At 38.4% G+C, this 23,750-nt stretch overlaps 1 protein-coding gene across 3 annotated transcripts in view; it reads right to left on the bottom strand.

Moving 5' to 3' along the window:
- UGGT1 (UDP-glucose glycoprotein glucosyltransferase 1) overlaps positions 1-23,750 on the bottom strand; it is a 110,777-nt gene that overhangs the window by 38,328 nt on the left and 48,699 nt on the right. For 2 of the 3 annotated variants that reach the window (XM_039253202.1, XM_039253204.1), the window contains 8 exons: positions 20,321-20,485; positions 8,883-9,003; positions 5,786-5,884; positions 4,757-4,780; positions 4,163-4,257; positions 2,584-2,790; positions 1,486-1,617; positions 545-675 (listed from right to left, as the gene is read on the bottom strand). In XM_039253202.1, coding sequence (XP_039109133.1) covers positions 545-675; positions 1,486-1,617; positions 2,584-2,790; positions 4,163-4,257; positions 4,757-4,780; positions 5,786-5,884; positions 8,883-9,003; positions 20,321-20,485 — 974 coding nt within the window. The remainder of the gene's footprint in view (positions 1-544; positions 676-1,485; positions 1,618-2,583; positions 2,791-4,162; positions 4,258-4,756; positions 4,781-5,785; positions 5,885-8,882; positions 9,004-20,320; positions 20,486-23,750) is intronic. The other variant, XM_039253203.1, reaches the window with a different exon arrangement.

Genomic DNA, 23,750 nt, shown 5'->3' with positions numbered 1-23,750 from the left:
ATGGACCAGTTAAATAATTCATTTTCTTCCCATTGAGAAATAACTCATTAAAATACATTAGCTAACAATAACACTGAAAGAATTAAAATAAATATTAAAAACCACAATAACCAACTCATCACCTTTGGAGGATACAAGAGAAACAACTCATTATTCTATACTAATAAGTAAAGAAAAAGCATTTAGCCTACTTCTCTGAACAAACTAAAACAGATGAGGGAAAGAATCTCTTTACAAAAGTATTCCAAGGTTAAAAAAAACAAACAAAAAATAAAATGACCTCACCTTGCCCCTCTACTTTTGCATATGTTTGCAATTTTCCACAACCAAAAAAAAAAAAAAAAAATGAAGAGACCTACTTCAATTCTTTAAATAAATTAACTTGTTTCAACAGAAGCATAAGTAAACACCTGAACTGAGAAGCATTTTTATTATGTTCAAGCTGGAAATAAAACAGCATGAAGCATGAAATAGGTAGCATGAGGAATGTCCAACCCAGTCCCTATGACATGCACTAATTAATTTCTTCCATGACAAAACTTACACATCTTCTTCTACCCGAAGCTGTTGAATATGGGATTTGATTTTCTGTCCTGAAGTTTTTAAGATGATATTTTCTAGGAGGTGGAAATCGTCTTGATTAAAGAGTTCACTGTCCTCCAGTGGCCCAATGATCTGTGAAGAGGGGCAGCGTGGTCAGTGCTACAATCAGCAACCTGTCGGAAGCCCTCTGTGGTCTTCAGGCTATCTTATAAACCTAATCACGTTAAAGACCCAAGACACGGACACTTCTAATAAAATCAATGAAAAAGGTTAAAATAAAACCCAAATCAGAGTTATTTATTTACTTATCAATTCCACAACCACATAGAGTATATACACTTACATATGTCACAGTATTTTTATGGTTAGCAACTTGGAAGTAAAACAAAATAGCAACATAGTTTTCATTAATTCTCACTGGATGTAAATAACAAAACCAAACCAGATGCAGTGTAGTGAGTGACAGACATCAGAGATCTCACCCTTGTGCTCAGAGTTTAAAGTTTGGTATGTCCCCCCGCCCTCCACCCCCAATCTCATGTCTATGGAGGCAGGTATCTCTGAAATAGCCTAGGCCTGTGTCAGTGAAGTTCACACAGACTGCACACTATGAACACAGTACCCACAATCCCCATGGGGGATGAATACTTCACATATCAAAATTTTATCAGCTTATTCTCTGAGAGACACCACCCTGTCGTCACTGTACACACGGCAGGACATAATAAACAGCAGGAAGGTTTTACACAAGGATGTTTGTATCAAAAGCAAACCTCCTGTGAAATAAGGGTACAGAAATTATCATCAGCACTGCAAGAGCCCAGCCCCCTTGGGAAAAGAGTGACTCTGTTTGAAGAGTTAGTTTACTAGCGTCGAGAACACTGCCAACACTGTTCACTCATCTGATCTGGGGTCATGCTTGTCTCAGGACAAAATCCTCACCCTTCCATTGCTGATCACTGCCCTCTGTCCCTTCTTCAGCTTCAGAACATCCCTGCAGTACATGGCATGAGACAAAATGAAATCCATTTTGGAAGACTCAAAGACCTCTTTAAAAAGACTGAAATCCATGCCCTAGGAAAGTAATTGTTATTAAGGAAAAGTAATTGTTATTAAGCAAGCCATAAAAATGAATTATCATAATGAATAAATCACAAAATGTTCTTTTAACGGAAAGTCAGAATGATATTTTAATAATTAACATTACGATGTCTCAATTCTCCACTCTTCCCATTTCCCCCCACCCTCCCACTCATCAAGTAATGCTTATTTCCTGTTCCTATTCTTTCATGTGATTGCTCAACCGGCAAATTACTCTTCATCATACCTTTATTCTGCATTTTAAAGCCTTGCTAGTTTCAAGGGTCTTTTTTCTGACTGAAACATCAAGTACACCATCATTTTACAAGAATTTTAAAACTACAAAAACAATCTGGAGCACCTGGGTGGCTTAGTCGGATGGGCATCTGACTTCAGCTCAAGTCATGATCTCATCTCACAATTCGTGAGTTTGAGGCCTGTGTCAGGCTCTGTGCTGACAGCTCAGAGAGCCTGAAGCCTACTTCAGATTCTGTGTCTCCCTCTCTGACATTCCCTGGCTCACATTGTCTCTCTCTCCAAAATAAAGAAACATTTAAAAAAAAATTTTTTTAACGGCAAAACAGTCCAAAAGGTAAGTGATTTAAATGTATCAGAACACATTATGAACACATAAGCCCCTAACTTTTAAGAAAATTGTTTTTTGCTCTATAGTCAAATATTGCTTGTCTTTTAAAAACTATATAAAACAAAGGGCTTTGTACTTAAAACATAAACTTATACGAGTCATATCTTGAGACTTTAAAGATATTAAAAGTAGTGGACAGAATGTTGCAGAATTGTTATTTCTTGGAAAGATTCTTCCAAACTAAAAGAAATCCTCTGCAGCTCAGTACCAAAATCAAAAATCCCAATCATGAACAAGACACATCAGTCCATGAGAGTGAGCTTCTGTGGAAAGTAACAAAACAAGACCGCCCTATGCACCACCCAGAAACTCACCCCAACAGAGAACCCCGCGATGTCGGCCCCTGCGGCCAAAGCCTCTGCAGTCTCCTCCTTGGCCATTTTTGTGATGAAGTTCTTAGCAGAGTTGGACGTCTGTGTTTGGAGAGCTGCCCAGATGGCTCTGGAGATCAGGGTGTTCTTATAACTTATATCTTCACTAGGATTATTGATCATGCTTATTCTAACATTGTTACTGGATTTCTATTTACAAAATGGGAAATAAGAGTTACATGGTAGATGTTCTGAACTTAAAAAGTGGCATTAACATCAGTCATACTCCAGTAAGTAGCAAATACAATCTCTCTTAACAAGTTCTTCAGCAGTTCTCTTGCACACAGAATAAAATTAAAATGCTACAGCCAGGCTTTCAAACCCCTACATGAACTGGTCCCCAGCCTGCCTTTCCAACTTCATTTCTTATCATCCCTGAAAATATAGCTCCATTACAGACCATCAGAGTCTATATTCCCCAACACATTTCCTATTATTCTAACATACTCCATGCTTTATGTTGGCATGCAAATTTCAAGTCCATCCCATCTTTCCTTCCCTCGGTCCCAATCAATCTTCAGGCTTCTGTTCAAACACCTCTTTGTTCACATGGCCTTTCCAGATTCCTAGTAAAAACTGAACTCTCCCTGATTAAAAGGATAAGAATCCATGTGGGAGAAGAGATCTGGGACCCACAGAATGTTGTGTCATGATCATAAGCAACAAAAATTCATACTAATGTGTATCTAAAGACACATGCAAGAACGGTCATAGCAACTTCTTCAGAAAAGCCCCTACCTAGAAAAGGATGCCACTGTCCATGAAATAGATTAGACAAACAACCAAAACTTTGTGGTACAGACATACAGTGCAATACATCACAGTGAAAAAGAACTAGCTACCACTACTTGTAATACCACGGATAAATCTCAGAATGTTGAGTAAAGAAAGCAAACACAAAAATGTATGATAAGATTCCATTTAAATAAAGTAAAAAACAGTGAAGAAGAGGGAACAGGGAGAGGGGTGATGGAGACAGAAACAGGAGAAGGCTTTCAGGAATTCAATAATTCTCGATTTCTTGGCTGGAATGGTGGTCACCTGGGTGTTACCTTTGTGACAGTATGTATCTTATGATTTGTGTACTTCTTTTGATCCTGTATTTTACTTCAGTTAAAGTAATTTTTAAAACATTTCAATTCCCAGGGCACCTGAGTGACTCAGTCGGTTAAGCATCTGACTTTAGCTCAGGTCATGATCTTAACAGTTGAGGAGTTTGAGCCCCACAGTGGGCTCTGTGCTGACAGTGAAGAGCCCGCTTGGGATCCTCTGTCACCCTCTCTCTCTCTGCCCCTCCCCTGCTCTCACTCACTTTATCTCTCTGAAAAATAAACATTAAAAAAAAAATGGAATCTAGTCCCTTAAACAAAGTCTGCATGCTGCAGCCTCCTCTCCCTTCTTACCAGTAGGCAGGTCTTCGAAGAAACAATGCCCCTTTCCCTCCAGCACTAAAACAGTAGGACCGCTCCCTCCTGCCCAGAACAGTAACATCAGCACACAGAATGGAGGCAGAGACACTTGCCTGATGTTTAATAGCATCATATAGTAGCTGTCTTCCAGAAGGGCTATCAAAATCTCCAACAATCCAAAAGGTTACAGGCCTAATGAAGGAATCATCTGTAGAAAAACAAAACAACACACTGAGTCAGAGGGAAAACAGCACATTCTATGTTTTAATATTGTTAAGCCAAATAATTTCTGAAAACCATGCAAAAAATAAGAAAATGATGTTTAATAAAGATACAAAGCAAAAGTAGTGAAACTTCTATACCAGAATGAAAGCAGGGTAACCTTCCCTGTGGCTTAATTACAAGCTAGGAACATGCATTTATTAATTCTACTATGGTTTAGGCATCTGTTAGCACGTACAATGAAAAAGAGCCTTTGAACATGTGGGTAACAGGTCATGGTCTTTAATCATATGGATTTGTAACTTTCTGAAATAGAATTCTTTGCAAACATTTACATAAATTTTATCTGCATTTGAAAAATTATCTGTTATCCACAGGTTACAGAAATCACAATAAAGTGTCAATAAATTCTGAATCACAACGTTGCCTGAAACCACATAAGGTAATTAAGAAAAGAAACAAAATATTCTGAAGTTAAAAGTTACCATAGATTTCCTTGGAGGACATTCCTAGACAGAAGTGAAGGAAAAAGAGTAGAAGAAAATGTCATTGCTATTAACTGATGCCTACTGGAAAGTCAAAATTTTAAATAATGTCTAACATGATCAATCTCTCTGCTCCATAGGCCCCCTAATGGTATAGCACTGTTCCAGGGCCCCTCGGAACCAATTTTCTTGAGGAACCAAATGGAGCAATTGCTTTTATTTACATAGATCTAGGAAGCCGGAAATTCTTTCTAGGAGAGGACTTGAGTCTTCTATGCTTTAGCACAGATAAAAATAGTTGCCTAGGGGCGTGTGCAAGGCTCAGTCAGAGGCCAACTCTTGATTTCAGCTCAGTAATGAATGATGTAATGATCTCAGTTTGTGAATCTGACCACAGAGCCTGCTTGGGATTCTCTTCCCCCACCCTCTGTCTGTGCCCCTCCCCAACTTGCATGGGCATAGGCAATCTCTCTCTCTCTCTCTCTCAATAAATAAATAAACATTTTAAAAAATAGCTGCCTTAAATGACAGTCAGTACTCTGAAGCTGTAATAAGTGCGGCCAGAGGGGAAAGCATCTGTCTGCCATTAAAATATCAGTTCACACAATTTTAGCCCAACTAGCTGATTCGGTATTAAAATCAGTTTTAAAATATGCACAAGGATTCCTAGAACCAAGTTTATCCTATAAACCCTAAAAAAATTAACTCAATGTTGTCACTGAAGACGTAAGTCAAACTAATTTGTAAGCCATTAACCCATGTTTATATCATAAATGTTTTCATTTTAAATCATGAAAATAAGTTTCAGTTGACCTTAATACCTAATATGTTTATAGAAACATTTGAATTTTCAAAAACATATAAAAGAATTGAATTTTAAATAGGTATTTTCTAAATTCAGATCATTATAAGAAATAATAAAAGAAATCATGGACTCTCTTTCCAATAGATAATTAAAGGCTGAATTACTTCTACAAATACTTTTAAAAAAAAAGCTGAATCCAAGATAAGCCAAAAATGGACTATTACCTTTCTTCGTCAGGTAGTTCATACTATTGGCTATCGCGGCAGTCTTGCCTTGGGAATCCAAGACTGTAAATCTGGCATAGTCATCCACAAAAAAGTTATCTGAAAAAGGAAATTGAAACATTTATAATTAACATGTCTAAATTCAATCTAATGCTAATATTCAACTAATAAACTGATTTGACCGTAAGATTTATAAAAATGCATGAGTGAAATCTGTTGTTTCATGTTTATTGAACAAGTTCACAAGACACCTACCCGTTAATCACATTTTAAGACACAAAGTTAATAAAAAATGGATATACCTCATATAACTTTCTTTCTTTTTTTTCTTTAATGTTTTTTTATTTATTTCTAGGAGAGAGAGAGAGAGAGAGAGAGAGACAGCATGAGCAGGGGAGGGTCAGAGAGAGAGGGAGTCACAGACTCTGAAACAGGCTCCAGGCTCTGAGCTAGCAGTCAGCACAGACCCCGACGCGGGGCTCGAACCCACGAACCGCGAGATCATGACCTAAGCGAAAGTCAGACGCTTAACCGACTAAGCCACCCAGGCACCCCTACCTCCTATAACTTTCATGTATATATATATACACACACACGCGCGCGTACGCACACTTCAATGGTTTACATTTATTCTATTCCACTCCTATTACAACTAGAATCTCTTAACAAGATCCCCTTAACTCTCTGTCTCCCTTCCACAGTCTACGCACCAGAGGAAGCCCTTGCACATATACCACTGGGAGATGAGGGCAATAGGAGAGTAGATCTAAGATACTGATTTTCATTTTTTACACGTTCTAACAAAGTAATACACTTTTAGCTTTAACGGAAACAAAAAGTCATTTTCATTATTTTTGATAAGTCTTCTCCAATTAATGGCCTCAGGCCATCAACCATTTTCCTTGGGTTATTCCAGCTAAAATCCCACTTTCATCATCATTCATTTGATCTGAACTACCCAGTAATTTCTTCCTACCTACAAAATGGTCTCCATTCTGTATCATAAACCCTCTATCTCCAAAAATTTCCCCAATCTTCTGCACTACTGTATTCCAACACAAATGCCACTCCTGTCTCACCGTCCTCCAAGCACAGCTGGCTTACCCACCCCACCACCTATGTCTGTCCACCCACACACCCCTCTATCTTTTCACTCAACCAACCAAGCCAAAGGCCTACTATCCTTCCATTCTAGTCAGTACTCCAGTAAAAGGAAAGTGATGCAAAGTAAGACAGACAGAGCTCATGACATCACGTAGGGGAGGGGAAAAAGCACCAAAAGCCTTAAAATCTTAAAACTTAGTATCCTTCTAAAAAGGTCCCAGGACAACAGAGGCCGAGAGCAATGTAGGTAATAACAGAACTAGAATCCCTGGATCAAAAGGCCGCTCCCACTCCCCTGATAGCTGCAAAATGTTCACGAGGCAAACTGCATTTTCGCCTCTGTGAATTAACGTAATTTCACAGCTGATCACTACAGCGCTTAGTGGAGAAATATGCCCCAAGGCACTGAACTATTGTTGTGCTCCTTATTCATGAGTACTCCAAAAAGAGCTCTTTACAGTTTATTTTAAATGAAGGAAACAACACAAACTGAGGACAAAGATTAATAATACTGCTTGATTTGCTCTATTAAACCTTCCAGGGAAAAAGCTAAAACCTAACTATGAAGAAAACAGTTTATTTCACTCTAACCACTTCCTTTTTCAAATAGAAGCAGAGATGTGCATGCTCCTCTGTCGAAAAGGAATTTGGTTTCGAGTAGATTAGAGAGAGCTGCCATCAAGTAACCAGCATACCTGGAGCCTGTGTGCACCCCACCCGACCACAGCAAATGCCCTTGGCTCGGACTTCTCTGTTACACGCATCTTCTGTGCCCGGGGACCTCCCAGGGCGCATGACCACAGCTCCACCTCATTCCCAGCCATTTACTGAAGTGGCCTTCAGAGTCGCAAGGAAAGCAATAAGGAAGACACTGCCCCTGGGCTTCACACAACGACCTCTGGAAAGGTACTCTTGTGGAAACAACGCAAACATCCAACAACTAGCGATCAGGTGAGCAAAGTCTGGACTGTCCATATAAGACACTACAGCCATACAAAGGCAGGAAGTATGAAGACACTCTACAACATGGATAAACCTTAAAAACTTTATGCTGAGTGAAAGCCAGTCACAGAAAACTTCCAATTATATGAAATCCAGTGGAAAACTTCCTTAGAAACAGAAACTAGATCAGCAGGGGCAGGAGAAATGGAGAGTGGCTACTAATGGATACATGATTTCTTCTTGGGGGGATTGATGATACATATTCTAAAATCAGACAGTGATAATATGACAGCTTTGAGGATACATTAAAAATAGTGCACTTTAAAATGTGTAAGTTTTCCGGGTGCCTGGGTGGCTCAGTCAGTTGAGCGTTTGACTTCAGCTCAGGTCACACTCTCATGGCTAATGGGTTCAAGCCCCGCGTCAGTATCTGTGCTGACAGCTCAGAGCCTAGAAGCCTGCTTCAGATTCTGTGTCTCCTCTCTCTCTCTCTCTGCCCCTCTTCCTCTCATGTCCTGTTTCTCTCTTTCACTCGCTCTCAAAAATAAACATTAAAATAAAAAAAAAAAGAACCATTATAAAATGAGTAAGTTTTCAAAAGGATGAGTTTGTGGCATGCACACTGTGTCTCAATAAAGGTTTATTTTGAGACAGGCATTCCTAGCTTCTCAGACCAAAACCACCTGAGGTGTCCATCCACATCGCTGCTGGCTGATTCTAAAACAAGGATGAAGAAAAGACAGCTGCTTACCAGCTTTATGACTGTAAGAAAATCAACAATACAGATGTAGTCTTATCAGCCAAGGCCTGTTTAGCTGGCATTTAAAAGACAATGGATGTTTTCAAAGCTTACAAGGACTTATCCATATAAATTTAGAGAAAATTTTTGTGAATTTAGAGGCTAATATTATGAACTAAGGGTGAAATGAATTAAAACATAAGTTTGTGTCACAATCTTAGGCTATCTTCTGAATATTACAATCCTACAGATGCAAAGGTTCTGAAACATAAATCAAAAAAAGCCCAAAGTTTTTCCTGAAATGCTCCTTACTGGTTGCTGTTAAATCCAGGTACTCTCGCTCAGATGTCAAAATCCTCGAATTGATTCGTGGAACAACATTTGGCTGATTCATGATATACTCTACCACATCCTGATCATGGGACAATTCACCCTAAAAGGAAAAAAAGAAACAGTGGGGGTGAAACGAACATTAAACAAATTAGAACAATAATCATTTATTAGGAACTAAAAAGCATTAACTTCACAATAGCTTCTTATGTACTGGTAACAGCTAAAAACTGAAGTTCTCATGTTATAGACCCCTAACATTGTCAAGCACAGCTTGACATGTTATTTATGTACATTAACTCTTTCATCAACATGAGGCCAATGTTACTGACATCCATTTTAAAGATGGAAGCTAAGGTAGAGAAAGGTTATATAACTTACTCAAAGTCTCAGAGCCAAGGAGATTCAACCATGAAATGCAAACCCATTTTTATGTGACCTCTTTACATACCACTGTCTTCCCCCAGAAATAAGCAAGCTCTACAAATTAGGTAAAAGTTAACATAAAAAAAACTCATCCTGAGATCTGCTCATCGTTAGCCTCTCTCTAAAGGAAAAAGCCAAATGCCTTCTCTTAAGCACTTAATGTATTTTATAAAAATCACTCCAAGCTTTTTTCAACCTCAGGCATCCAAGTAATTCTACATTTCCAGAGTCACAATTACACAACAGGGAGGAAAAATCACTTATCGTTTTCTCTTCCTTTTCATGCCTCTCAGATATATAGAAATACTTGTACTTCATGAAAGTTATCTCAAATTCAAGTGCAAATGGCTACAGAAACTTGCAAGTTCTTCACACTCAAAATATTTCATACAAAATCATATTTTAAAGCAGTTTTCAAGGGAGAAATGGATATGAATCAAATATACACAATCAAGTCTAAAAAACTCCAATTAGTCATCTTCTGTGGCTACTTATCCCAAGAAAGAGAAATCATATGCAAATTCTCAAACTATAAACTAATAATGAGCCTATGAACAATCCATACAACCCAACAGACTTACAAAGGTACCAGATACTTAGTAGAGATGTACGCCCATTTATACAACTTTGGTCTCTATCATAAATCTGAATTGATTCCAATTAGAAGCTAGCCAGCTCAGGGAAAACAATTTAGCAACATCTATCATAATTTAAATGTACATAACTTTTGATGCAGCCTGTCCCCCCCCCCCCCCCCCCCCCCAAACACACACAGTGGTTGTTTCTAGAAAGAGAAGATGAATGGCAGGGGAACAGGAGTGAATGGGTAAAAGTTGCTTTTCATTTACACCTCTATACACATTTTGAATTTCATACTATCCGCATAGTATACCTTTTTACAGTGACTCTAATTCAAAATTTTAAATGTATCATACCCTTTGACAAAACAATTCCAATAACTGATATTTCTCAAAAAAAAAAAGGTACAAACATATACATATGAGACTATTCTCTGCAGTACTATTTATAACAGTTAAATTCTATAAGCAAAGTCCAACATTAGAGGATGAAATAAATGATTATTCATTCTTTTTTTTGTTGTTGTTTATTTATTTCTTTGTTTTGAGAGAGAGAGAGCACAAGAAAAGGAATGCAAGCAAGGGAGGGGCAGAGAGGAAGAGGGGAGAAGGTAGAAAAGAGAGAGAGAGGGATAGCAGGAGAGAGGGAGAGAGGCTCTAAGCACAGAGCCGAACACAAGATTCAAACCCATGAACTGTGAGATCATGACCTGAGCTGAGATCAAGAGTTGAACACTTAAATGACTGAGCCACTCAGGTGCCCCAATGATTGTTCATTCTTAAAAGTGAAAAACTATACAGCAACCTAAAAGTACTGGCATACATCTGAATGTTCAGAAACACAAAGCTAAGATGCATTCAATTAGAAAGGGAAGCTAAGGGGCGCCTGGGTGGCTTAGTCGGTTAAGCGTCCGACTTTCGCTTAGGTCATGATCTCGCGGTTCGTGGGTTCGAGCCCTGCATCGGGCTCTGTGCTGACTGCCAGCTCAGAGCCTGGAGCCTATTTCAGAGTCTGTGTCTCCCTCTCTCTCTGACCCTCCCCTGCTCACGCTGTCTCTCTCTCTCTCTCCTAGAAATAAATAAAAAATATTAAAAAAAAAAAGAAAGGGAAGCTAAAAAATACACATGTAAATATATATTTCAATATACATGGAGTCACAAAGAGTTATTTCTCTAAGGACTGAGATGAAGGGAAGCACTTTCATTTTCACTTTATACACTTTAATCTTCTCCCAAATTTAGTATTTTCTAAATACATATAGGAGCACATATGACTTTCGTTGTAATATTTAAAACAAAACTTTCTTTAGCTGGACCAAAACAAACCTCTCACTGGCAAAATAAGGAGAAGCAGAGGAAAACTAGCATTCAAAGAGGGAATATTTGCAAATGGACTTTCTTTTAAACAATAGATATGTTAGTATCTCAAAAAGAGAAAAACTCTTCTGAATTTTTACATCCAACAATGTTTAAGTGGATGCTGAAAAACAAAAATATTTGAAGTATCTTTTATCTTTTCATTAATATCACTTGAACAAAAAAAATAATTATCACTTCTTCTAGACAATCCTTAACTTTGGAAAATAAGCCAAACTTATTCAAATAAAAACTATGTTTTCATATTTTATTCCAGAAGCTCCATGAAAAATAAATTCCCTAACAAACTACCAGGACAGGTCCTTATTCATGAGGAGACATGTAATAGAATTTAGATAACACCTTTTTTGTTTTTTGGGTTTTTTTTTTTTGTTTTTTAAATAAATACACTAACAATCAGCACAACAGACAGCTTCCTTTAAAAATACATTTCTGGTCTTTGCAATAAATGGTACTGGGAAAACTGGATACCCACATGCAAAAGAATGAAGTGAGACCTTACACCACACACACAAATTAACTCAAAATAGACCAAAGCTACAACTATAAAATTCTTGTAAGAAAACTTTGGAGAAAATGTTCAAGACATTGGATTTGACAAATGACTTCTCAGATAAGACACCAAAATCACGGTCAACAAAAGAAAAACAGGTAAGATCGACTTCATCAAAACTCAAAACCTCTGTACATCAAAGGACACTATCCAAAAAGTGAAAAAGAGAACAGAATGGAAGAAAATATTTGCAAATCATGTCTGATAAGGGATAAATATCCAAAATATATAAGGAACTCTACACTTCAACTACACACACACACACACACACACACACACACACACACACGGCCTAATTCAAACACATGAAAAAACAGTTTCTTTAGTCCTTAAGGAAATGCAAATAAAAACTACAATGGGATACATTTCACACCAACTAGAATGGCCATTATCAAAGTAATAGTAAGGATACTTGGGTAGCTCAGTCCCTTGAGTATCACTCAATTTTGGCTCAGGTCATGATCCCAGGATTGTGGGCTCGAGCCACCACATCAGGCCCTGCACTGAGGAGCATAGAGCCTGCTTAAGGTCTCTTATCCCCACCTTATCCCCATCTGTTCCTCTCCCCAGCTCACATTCTCTAAATTAAAATTTTTTTCAATGTTTATTTTTTTGAGAGAGAGACAGACTGCGAGTGGGGAAGGGCAGAGAGAGTGGGAAACAGAATCTGAAGCAGGCTCCAGGCTCTGAGCAGTCAGCACTGAGCCTGATGCGGTGACTTGAATTCATGAGCCATGAGACCATAACCTGAGCTGAAGTCGGACACTTAACCGAATGAGCCACCAAGACACCCCTCTGTCTAAATTAAAAAAAAAAAAAATTTTTTTTAATAGAAACTAACAACTATCAGTGAGGATGTGGAAAAATGAAATTTTTGCATATCTGGTGGCAAGAATGTAAAATGGTATGGCTGCTATAAAAAACAGTCCAGTAGTTCCTCAAAATGTTAAAAGATAGAATTCCATAAAATCCACCAATTCTACTAGGCATATACCCAAAAAATTGAAAGCAAAGACTTGCACAGTTATTTGTACACTGCAGTTCACAGCAGCATGTATACTAGCCAAAAGGTGGAAACAACCAAATGTCCAACGTATGAATGGATAAATAAAATGCAATATGTACATATCATTCCATTTTACAAGAAGGAAACTCTGACATGCTACAACAGATATGAACCTTAAAATAAGCAAGACAAGGGGCGCCTGGGTGGCTCAGTCGGTTAAGCGTCCGACTTCAGCTCAGGTCATGATATCACGGTTCGTGGGTTCAAGCCCCATATCGGGCTCTGTGCTGACAGCTCAGAGCCTGGAGCCTGCTTCAGATTCTGTGTCTCCCTCTCTCTCTGACCCTCCCCTGCTCACACTGTCTGTCTGTCTGTCTGTCTCTCTCTCTCAGAAATAAATAAAACATTTTTTTTAAATTTTAAATAAGCAAGACACAAAAATGACAAATATTCTATGATGCCACCCAGAATAAGCAAACTTGTAAACACAAAAGGCAGGAAAGTGGTTATCAGTGGCTGATAGAGGCCAGCAATGAGGAGTTACTGTTTACTGAGTAAAGAGTTGCTGTTTGAGATGATAAAAGTGTTCTGGTGATGGATAGTGGTAAAAGTTGCATAATACTGAACGTACTTATTATATCTTTATGCATAAACTTTTATGTTTTATATATTTTACTATAATAAAAATACTGTATTTGAGAGTGACATTCAGCAGAATGATAGAGTGATGATCTCTGAAAAGTGTCTCCTCCAAAACAAAAAACAAAAAATCATCAAGGACACTAGAAAAACATCGCCATCAAAACTTTTTCAAAACTCTGGAAATTAACAAAAGGCTTGCAAAATTCCAAATGACTTTTATTCAACAAATGGCTAAATCCTGGTAGAAAAAATAACCGTCATGACACTTTAACCTGCCCTATTGCTATCCACTTCTCCCAGCTACACAGGAGTCTTGAAAACCAGTAACTCTGAAATAATTGTAAATACAAGCAGACTAGGAATATCCCCAGGTAATCTCTCTCCAGTTGGGCTGAATTAGATCATACTGTGCCAACAGCTTTTCCCTAGGTATCTTTGTCAAAAGAATCAGGAGCAATTGTTTAACATCTCAGTTGCTGGAAGTGGTGACAACTGCTGGGCTAACCATGAAGTGTCCAAAACATAAGGCTTAGGAATGAGATGTCCATAATGGATTTTGAAAAACTCTCACATATTCCTTGGAATCTAAAAGGCCACATGCACAGTGCCTAGGGGTGTGTTTAAGCTCAAGAAAAATCTTAGGAGGCCCTAGCGCTCTCACTTCTGCTAACCTGACACCTCAAGCAAGAGCTGACGGCTACGGCAGAGTGATAACCTGCCTGGGGAGTGCTGGCGGAGCACCCCAACATGATACAAACGCTCCTGGGAAAAAATGGGAGACTTTCTTGGATTCATGAATTTAAGAAAATCTGTTTATTCATTAGCTGCTCAATAGCTAACAAGCAGAGGCTTACGCTACACGGGACAAAGAATACAGACGTTAAAGAATGAGCACAGGAAAGTCAAGAAAAAACCGCTCCATCAACAAACCCTGTAGGGCAGAGACTCTGATTTCTAGATGTGTCACACTGTATTAACAAAAATGCCCAGTTTTCAACAAAACTGCAAAAAAAAAAAAAAAATGAATATATGGCCCACACTAAGAAACAGTTAGTATGTGACTGATGGGTGTGGGGGAGAGGAGGGAGATGGGCATGGAGGAGGGCACTTGTGGGGATGAGCACTGGGTGTTATATGGACACCAACTTGACAATAAACTATTTGTAAAAAAAAAAAAAAAAAAAAAAAGAAAGAAACAGTTAGTATGTATAGTTCCTAAAATAGCCCAAGTATTGGACTTACTCCACAAAGACTATAAATGGTTATTTTAAATATATTCTAAAAACTAAAGGAAATCCTGTCTAGCAAACTAAAGGAAACTTTGAGACTTAGGTCTCACCAAATAGGCTATATCAATAAAGAGAAAGAAATTATGGGAAGGACCAAATTGAAAAACCTGAGTTAAATATACAATAACTGAAATTAAATATTCACTAGTAGGACTCAATAGCAGATTTTAGCTGACAGTAAAAACAAAAACCCAGCACAGTGAATTTGAAGATATGTCAACTGAGATTACCCAGTCTAAGTAGTCTAAGGAACAGAAAGGAAGAGACTTGTGGGACACCACAGAGTATCAATCAATGTATGTATCTATCCAGAAGGAGAAGAGGGAAGAAAAGACAGTTGTGTAATGAAGAATTGGGTTGGCCCCCTCGTTAAGGCAACCTCTTAATCCTGGAGTTTCCTGAGTAATACAAGTGGCATCTTTGTTATTCATGGTGGGCCTCTCAAACCACATCTGATAGTTTATACTAATAAGGTGACTCATGTTCATGCTAAAGAAACAACTCAATGAAGGCTGCCCAAGCCAGAAAGACCAACCATGTGATTAGAGGGTTGGGGTTTTGAGCAGCGTAGTATCAGTCTGATCTCTGGCAACAGGAAGAGGGGCTAGAGATGGAATTCAATTTCATAGCCAATGACTATCAATCATAGCTACACAGGAAGCTCCAGTAAAAACTCTGGCCACCAAAACTGGGCTAAGCTTCCTTGGCTGGCCATACCCCACGCGTTATCACACACCAACGAACAGGAAGGATAATGTATCCTGACTTCATGGGGAGAAGATAACAGAATCTTTGTTGGGAACCTTCCCAAACCCTGTCCTATGCACTTCACCCTTTGGCTGGGTAACATTTGCATTATTTAGCATTGTAACACAAATTGTAAGCATAGCATTACCCTGAGCTCTGTAAGCTCTTCTAGCAAACTATCAAAACTGAGGAGGGTATATTATGTGCCCCTGCATTTTGAGCCAGCTTATACTTAGTAAGGGTGACCTGGGGACCCCCAAACTTGTGCCCAGTGTCTGATGTAAGGGCAAGCTTGTGGGAAATTGTGTCCTCTGAGTTGTGTGGTGTCAGAAGTCATTACAGGCAAAAATACTATTAGAAGAAATAATGACTGGGAAGCTCCTAGTTTTGATACTTAAGAAACGTAATGCACGCTATGTAGGAAAACTCACAGTTCCACATCTAAACATAGCTAATGTGTCAAAAATGAAACACAAAGAAAGGTTCCTGAAAACAGGAAAAGAGAAGAGACTCCTAACCTCACAAGATTAACAGCTGGTTACTCAGGAGAACCCAGAGATCAAATAGCAATGGAATGACATATTCAAAGTGCTGAAAGGAAAAGACAGTCAACCAAGAATTCCATATCTAGGCAAACTATCACTCAAAGTGAAGAATAAACACATTCTCAGAAAAACAAAAACAAAGAATTTTTCACTGGCAGATCTAACTGAAAATAAACACTGAGGAGATTCCCTCAGGCTAAAACGAAAGGACAAAGGATAATAACCTGAATCCCCACAAAAACAAACAAACAAACAAAAGTAACTATATAAGTAAATATAAAAAGGGTCTGAATATATTTTTGTTTGTAACTCTTTTTTCGATTTTACTTACGAGACAACCATAAAAGGCAACACTTATAAACTGGTGCTGATGGGCATATAATAAAGACATAATTAGTATGACAATAACACCATAACTTGGGGAATAAACAGAGCTATATAAGAGCAAAGATTTGGTATACTAGTGAAATTAAGTTGATATAATAAAAAATTTAACAACTATAGAGGTGCCTGGGTGGCTCAGTCGGTTAGGCATCCAACTCCAGCTCAAGTCACGATCTTGCAGTTTGCAAATTCAAGCTCTGCACCAAGCTCTGTGCTGACAGCTCAGAGCCTGGAGACTGCTTTAGATTCTGTGTCTCCCTTTTTCTGCCTCTCTCTCAAAAATTAAACATTAAAATAAATAACTATATAAACATTACATAAAAATCATAAAATATGCCATATCGGCAGATAAAGGACAAAACTACATGATTATCTCTGTAGACACAGAAAAAAAATTTGACAGGGCACCTGGGTGGCTCAGGCCGACTTCAGCTCAGGTCATGATCTCACGGTTTGTGGGTTCAAGCACCGAGTCAGGCTCTGTGCTGACAGCTAGCTCAGATCCTGGAGCCTGTTTCAGATTCTCTATCTCCCTCTCTCTCTAGCTCTCCCCTGCTCACGCTGTCTCTCTCTCTCAGAAATAAATAAAACATTTTTAAAAATTTTAAAAAAAAAGAAAAAAAGAAAAAGAATTTGACAAAATCTAACACACTTTGATGATTTAAAAAAAAAAAATCAATTAACAAAGAACAGAAGAAAACATCCATAAGCTGACAAAGGGAATCAGCAAAAACTAAAGCTTTCCCTGCTAATATCAGGAACAAAACAAGGACGTTCATTCACAATACTTCTATCCAGCATCATACTAGGCAGTTCTAGCCAGACAATTAGATAAGACAAGAAGAAGAAAAAGAAAAAAAGACATCTTGATTGAAAAGGAAAACTATGTCTATTTACAGATTACAGATGACATGCTTTTGTCGTCATCTCAGAGTAAAATGACAATATTTTCTATACAGAAAGTTAAAAAAAAAAGCTATTAGAATAAAACAAGTTCAACAAGATTGTACATATATGATCAATACACAAAAATCAATTGTATTTCTATCAATGTACAATGCAAAAATTAAATTAAGGGGGGGCGCCTGGATGGCTCAGTCAGTTAGGCATCCAACTCCTGATCTCAGCTTAGGTCATGATCTCACAGTTTTGTGATTTTGAGCCCTGCATTGGGCTCTGTGCTGACAGCATGAAGCCTGCCTGGGATTCTCCTTCTCCTCTCTCTATGCCCTTCCCCAACTCACACAGTGTCTTTCTCCCTCTCTCTCTCTCTTTCTCTCTCTCTCAAAATAAGTAAACATTAAGAAAAATTTAAAATATTAAATTAAGGAAATAATTCCATGTATAGCATCAAAAAGAACAAAATCCTAACAAATAAATTTAATGAAAAAAGTGTGAGACTCCTTCACTGGAAACTACAAAACATCACTGAAAGAATAACAAGGCCTAAATAAATGCAAATACATCCTGGGTTCATGGGTTAGAAAATTCAATATTGCCAAGATGGCCCTTTTGTGCAGACACTGACAAGCTACTCTTAAAAGACATAAAAAAATGAAGGCAACACAAACAAGCCAAACAATCTTTTAAAAAATGAAAAAAGAGAAAGAAAAACCTGAAGTTGAAAACTCATATTTGATTACAATAGTAGTCAAGACTGTGAGGGGGGTAGGGGGAAAGACCATGAGGTATTTACATAAGAACAAATATATAGATGAATGGAAAACAAAGACAGTTCAAAAACAAACCTATACATTGGGTGCCTGGTGACTCAGTCGGTCGGGCATCTAACTCTTGATTTTGACTCAGGTCTTGATCCCGAGGTCATGAAATCAAGCCCCGCAGTGGGCTCCACACTGAGTTTGGAGCCTGCTTAAGATTCTCTCCCTCCCTCTGCCCCTCTCCCCTGTTCATGCACTTTCTCTCTAAAAAAATAATAAACTAAACCTATATATTGATGGTCAATTTATTTCTGACAAGGGTGCCATGACAATTTAATGGGAGAAGAGCATTCTTTTCAATAAATAGTACTGGGACAACTGAATATCCCCAAAGACACCCAGTTGCATGCCAAATTGGATAGGACAAAAAAAAAATGTGGACTCCTACCTCACACCATATACAAAAACTAACTGAAAACACATCCAAGAACTAAATTTAAGAGAAAAAACTATGGGGCACCTGGGTGGCTCAGTCAGTTAAGTGACTGACTTCAGCTCAGATCATGATCTTGAGTCTGTGAGTTCAAGCCCCACGTCGGGCTCTGTGCTGACAGCTCAGAGCCTACAGCTTGCTTCAGATTCTGTCTCCCTCTCTCTCTCTGCCTCTTCCCTTTCCCTCCCCCGCTCATGCTCTGTCTCTCCCTCTCTCTCTCTTTCAGAAATAAACATTAAAAACTTCTTTTAAAAAAGAAAAAAACTATAAAACAGTCAGAGGAAACACAGACATTAATCTTTGAGACCTAGAAGTAAGCAATAATTTCGTACATATGACACAAGCAGCACAAGCAACAGAAGTATAAAAGTACATTGGACCTAATCAAAATTTAAAACATCTGTGCTTTAAAAGACACCACCAAGAAAGTGAAAAGACAAACGATGAAATTAGAGAAAATATTGGCAAATCCTGTATATAAGGGATTGGTATCCAGAACACATACAGAACTCCCAACAGTAACAAAACAAGTAACCCAATTAAATATAGGCAAATAATTCTAATAGGCATTTCTCCAAAAAAAGATATAAATGCTCAATAAGCATGGGAAACAAAGCTCAACTTTATTCATGTTTGAGTAGCGCAAGTCAAAAGCACAATGAGATACCACTTCATACCCATTAGGATGTAATCAAAGAGACAGTATCAATTGTTAGCTAGAATGTGGAAAAAGTAGATAGAACCTGTACACATTGCTGGTAGCAAAGCATAATGGTGCCGCCGCTCTGGAAAACAGTCTAGTGGTTCCTAATACTGTTAAAAATAGAATTATCACATAAACAGGCAATTCCACCCGTAGGCAGAATTGACACACAAGACAAATAAGAACGTATGTCCACACAAAAACTTGTGCATGCTGGTCTACGGCATTATTCACAGGAGCCAAAAAATGGAAATCTAAATATGCACCAACTAATGAATGGATTTTTAAAGTATGGTATATCCATTCAAGGAACCATCATTTGGCCATAAAAAAAAAAAAGTACTGATACATGCTCCATCAGGGATAAACCTTAAAAACATTATGCTAAGTGAAAGAAATCAGGCATATAAGACCATAAATTCAATGATTCCATTTATATTAAATGTCTCAAATAGGAAAATCCATAAAGAAATAAAATAAACCTGTGGTTGCCAGGAGCTGCGGTAGGGAAAATAGGAGAGTGAATGCTACAGCGTGTTGGATTTCTGGGGGATGATGATAATGTTCTCACATCAGACGGAGGTGATGGTTACATACATCTATGTATGCACTAAAAACCCTGAACTGTCCACTTTAAAAGATGGAGTTTTGTGCATTATGTCCACAGTAAGTATGTGAGTATGTGTGTGTGTGTGTGTGTGTGTGTATAAGTAAACAATATTTGAGTCTTTCCTAAGTCAAAGTTCATTACAAGTAGAACAAATGTCTCTTAGAAATGCTATCTATTTTATGTTTTAAATAAACATTTAATCTTGAAAACAATAAACTTACCCATTTCAAATACAATGTACAGAAAGCCTCATGAACACTTTCAATATAGCAGAACCTGCCAGGAGTCTATAAACCAATTATAAGTGGTGCATGAAAAACAGGAACACGCCCAGAATGCGCTTGCTCAAAGACTACAACACAAGCAAACCGCTCTCTTCCCAAACCAGCCCTGAAACACCACTCACCAAGTAGACCGCTCTCTGGAAGAAGGTTGTGGTCTCCAGGATTTTGTGCATGGTGACGGTCTCCAGCTCATCGGGATCGAGCTGCTCCCGTTCGAAGGGCATTCCGTTGAACAGAACCACAGGCAGTGGACCAACCCCGGTCTGCTCATAGTAGCCTCTCGCTTCCTGAAACACAAGGGACCACAAACTGCATGTTTTGTCCTTCATGAGACAAACAGCACAGTGCGTGTTTTTCACACACACTTGTGCTAACGAAAAAAGTAAAATCAACAGAAATATGGTTACCAAGAAATAACTAAAGAAACGTCTTTAAAGAAATGACAGAAGTGGCATAGTTAATCTCCTACTGGCTAATTTGGAATTGGATTATTGAGTTTTTGTAAAACCACAAAACCTTGCCAATTAGAAAGGGATTTGGGGGTGAGGGTAGTTTGAAGCTGCCCTGGCTACTAAACCTTAATTACATATACTATAGCTAAGACTGTAAAGCAGACCTTTTAACAATGATGCAGACAGTGTCTCTTTGCTATCCAAAGCAGTAGCCACTAACCACATGTAACTGAGCACCTGAAATTAATGAATTCCCATTTTAAAAGCCACATGTGGGAGGAAATAAGCCACATGTGGCTAGAGGCTACATAATAGGAGCACAATGGCAGACTACTGTAAATTATGAGTGCTCCTGGGCAGACAGCCTGAGATGAAGTATTTACACCCTAATCTAAATTAAAGAGGATCCGCATCATTGACAAATTATACTTTCAAAAGACAAAACAAGGTTAACAGGAAAACAGTGGTTAAAAACTGCTCTATAATATAATAAGCCCAATAGTCTTCCTTCTCTAAGACAAAAGAAGTTCCAGGGTGCCTGGGTGGCTCAGTTGTTAACCATCTGACTTTGGTTCAGGTCATGATCTCATGGTTTGTGGGTTCAAGCCCCACGTTGGACTCTGTGCTAATGGCAAGCTCAGAGCCTGGAGCTGTTTCAGACTCTGTGTCTCCCTCTGTCTCTGGCTATCCCCTGCTCATGCTGTTTCTCTCTCTCAGAAATAAAACATTAAAAAAAAAAAAAAAAAAGAAGAAGAAGAAGAAGAAGTTCCTTGGCAGGGAAATGCCAGGCCAACAAAAAGGCAAACACATCTATGACGAACAATCTTCTCTGAATGTCAATATATGTACATTCCCCCTAGATATCAACCACAGACCCGAGACCACCCTGTCAGAGTAAAACCTACATTACTGCATTACTATAGGATATAAAAAGCGTTCCTTAAAACATTCCTGTTGGACATCTTTTAACTGGTACTTTCTGAAAACAGCAGAACTATATATAGCCTCTTGTAGATATCACAAATAGAAAAGTACTTCAACTGGATAACTGGTCATCAGCAGTGGCAACAGACTGGCTAGTTTCTAATCAGATCTAGTCACAAAGCATCTGCTGGGACAGACTTAGCCTGATGGAGCCTAACACAGCACCAGCAGACAGGCCTCCTAGGTTGATTTCTGTCATTTCTACACACCGCAGTTTAAAGTTCTAAAATTTACACTTACAAAATTCTTACCATGTTAATTCTGTTCTTTGATATCTCAACTATTTCGAAAAGATTCAGAAAAAACTCAATTTTAATGTTTTGAAAATTATCCCAACAAAACAAAATACGCACAGTACAACTCTATGCGATGATAACAAGTGACACTGCTTTTCTCTGGAAATGGCAACTAAATGAAAATCTGGAGTGAGAGGGAGATGTTTTAACTATACACATTCCTTTCCTGCAAAGGATAAGTAACTTACCAGACCAAATAACAGAATGTAGCCTTAGATCAGGCAAGATCTTATGAATGAGCTACTCACAAATGATAACAGATTAATAAGGACTCAGAGTTAACATGCCAAATGCAAAATGTCTGTATGTATAAGGTAGAAATTAAATATTATCTTACAAACTTGAAAGATACAAAATATACACCTATCAGACTATTTTATCTTCAGTTTATAAATTCTACTTTAATTGTACTGCCTAGTTTTAAAAATAATTACAACTTTCAAATACACAGAAGATACTATAGCTTCAGATTTATAACAAAAGGTACAGAGATTTATAAGTATACTATTTCTTCAGTAGGATCAGAGAAAATAAAGTGAAACATTTTCCAGGTGGGGGGATGGGTGAACAGATAAAGCGGATCAAGAGTACACTTATCATGATGAGCACCAATAACGTATAGAATTGTTGAACCATTATATTGTGCACCTGAAGCTAGTATAATACTATATGTTAATTACACTTGAATTAAAAAATTGGGGGGCACGCGGGTGGCTCAGTTGGTTGAGCATCCGACTTTGGCTTAGGTCATGATCTCGTGGTTCATGAGCTCAAGGCCCGCATCGGGCTCTCTGCTGTCAGCACAGAGTCCATTTTGCATCCTCTGTTCCCCTCTGCCCCTCTCTACTTGTGCTCTCTCAAAAATAAATAAAACATTTTTTAAAAAGTTTTTTTTAAAAAGAATGTAAGACCTAATGTTAAAATGGTAAAAAGCAAGCAAGCACACTGGAGGAAAATCAGGCACTTCTCCAAGGGAAAAAACATTTTTAAAAAGTTAGACATTTTCCAAATGTGAAATATGAGAAAACTTCATGAACTCCCTCAATTCTTTGGTATTCCCACAGTGGTCCTTCTTTTCTTTTATTTCACCTATTCTTTTTCTACAGAGTCTACTCTTGCTGTTTGTGTCTCTCTGGAAAATCACTAGGGACCACATCAGTCTTATGTGATATTACAAACCACATAAGGCAATGGAGTGAACAGAAGGATGTGATACCACAATGCAACGGTCTGCAGTCTAACGTAAGTAGATCTCATGACGAGCTGCAACCCAAAATCTGACTCGATACTCATGAGGAGCTGCAACCCAAAACCTGACTCGATACACCTTAAAACAAGGGGACTGAACACTAAAGCAGGAGTGACATCAGTATCGTTGGTGCCCCCCAACCCTGAACAACAATTTGGCATCTACCCACAGACAAAAGTGCCTCTGTGGGAGCTTTAGGATCCACCACCATGAGCCAAGGAAACCACCGTGCATCAGGTAACAGGCATAGAGACTTCAACCCTAGCTATGGACGCTACGTTGGCTCGTTAAATGGCTCCACCTTCTCCCAGCCACAGCTTGAGAACCCCTAGAAAAAACTATCCTAAAAATCACCTTCAGACAAGATAGCTTTTGTGTAAGTCCAAGTTTCCAGCACAGAAGTTCCAATATACCACTGGAGCAAACAAAATATGAGATATACACACTGGAGAACAGTGTGACTTTACTTCCATGAACCCTCTCCCAAATCAGCGAGAGATCTGGGCCCACACTTTCTCGCGAAGGGGGAACTGAGAACAAGCCAGCAATCTCTCAACTTCCCCAGCTATAT

This window comes from Hyaena hyaena, unplaced genomic scaffold, assembly GCF_003009895.1.
Source record: "Hyaena hyaena isolate Hyena2069 unplaced genomic scaffold, ASM300989v1 scaffold_441, whole genome shotgun sequence".
Classification (NCBI taxonomy): Eukaryota; Metazoa; Chordata; class Mammalia; order Carnivora; family Hyaenidae; genus Hyaena; species Hyaena hyaena.
The sequence above is the reverse complement of the archived record's forward strand: the minus strand, read 5'-3'. Positions and strand labels throughout refer to the sequence as shown.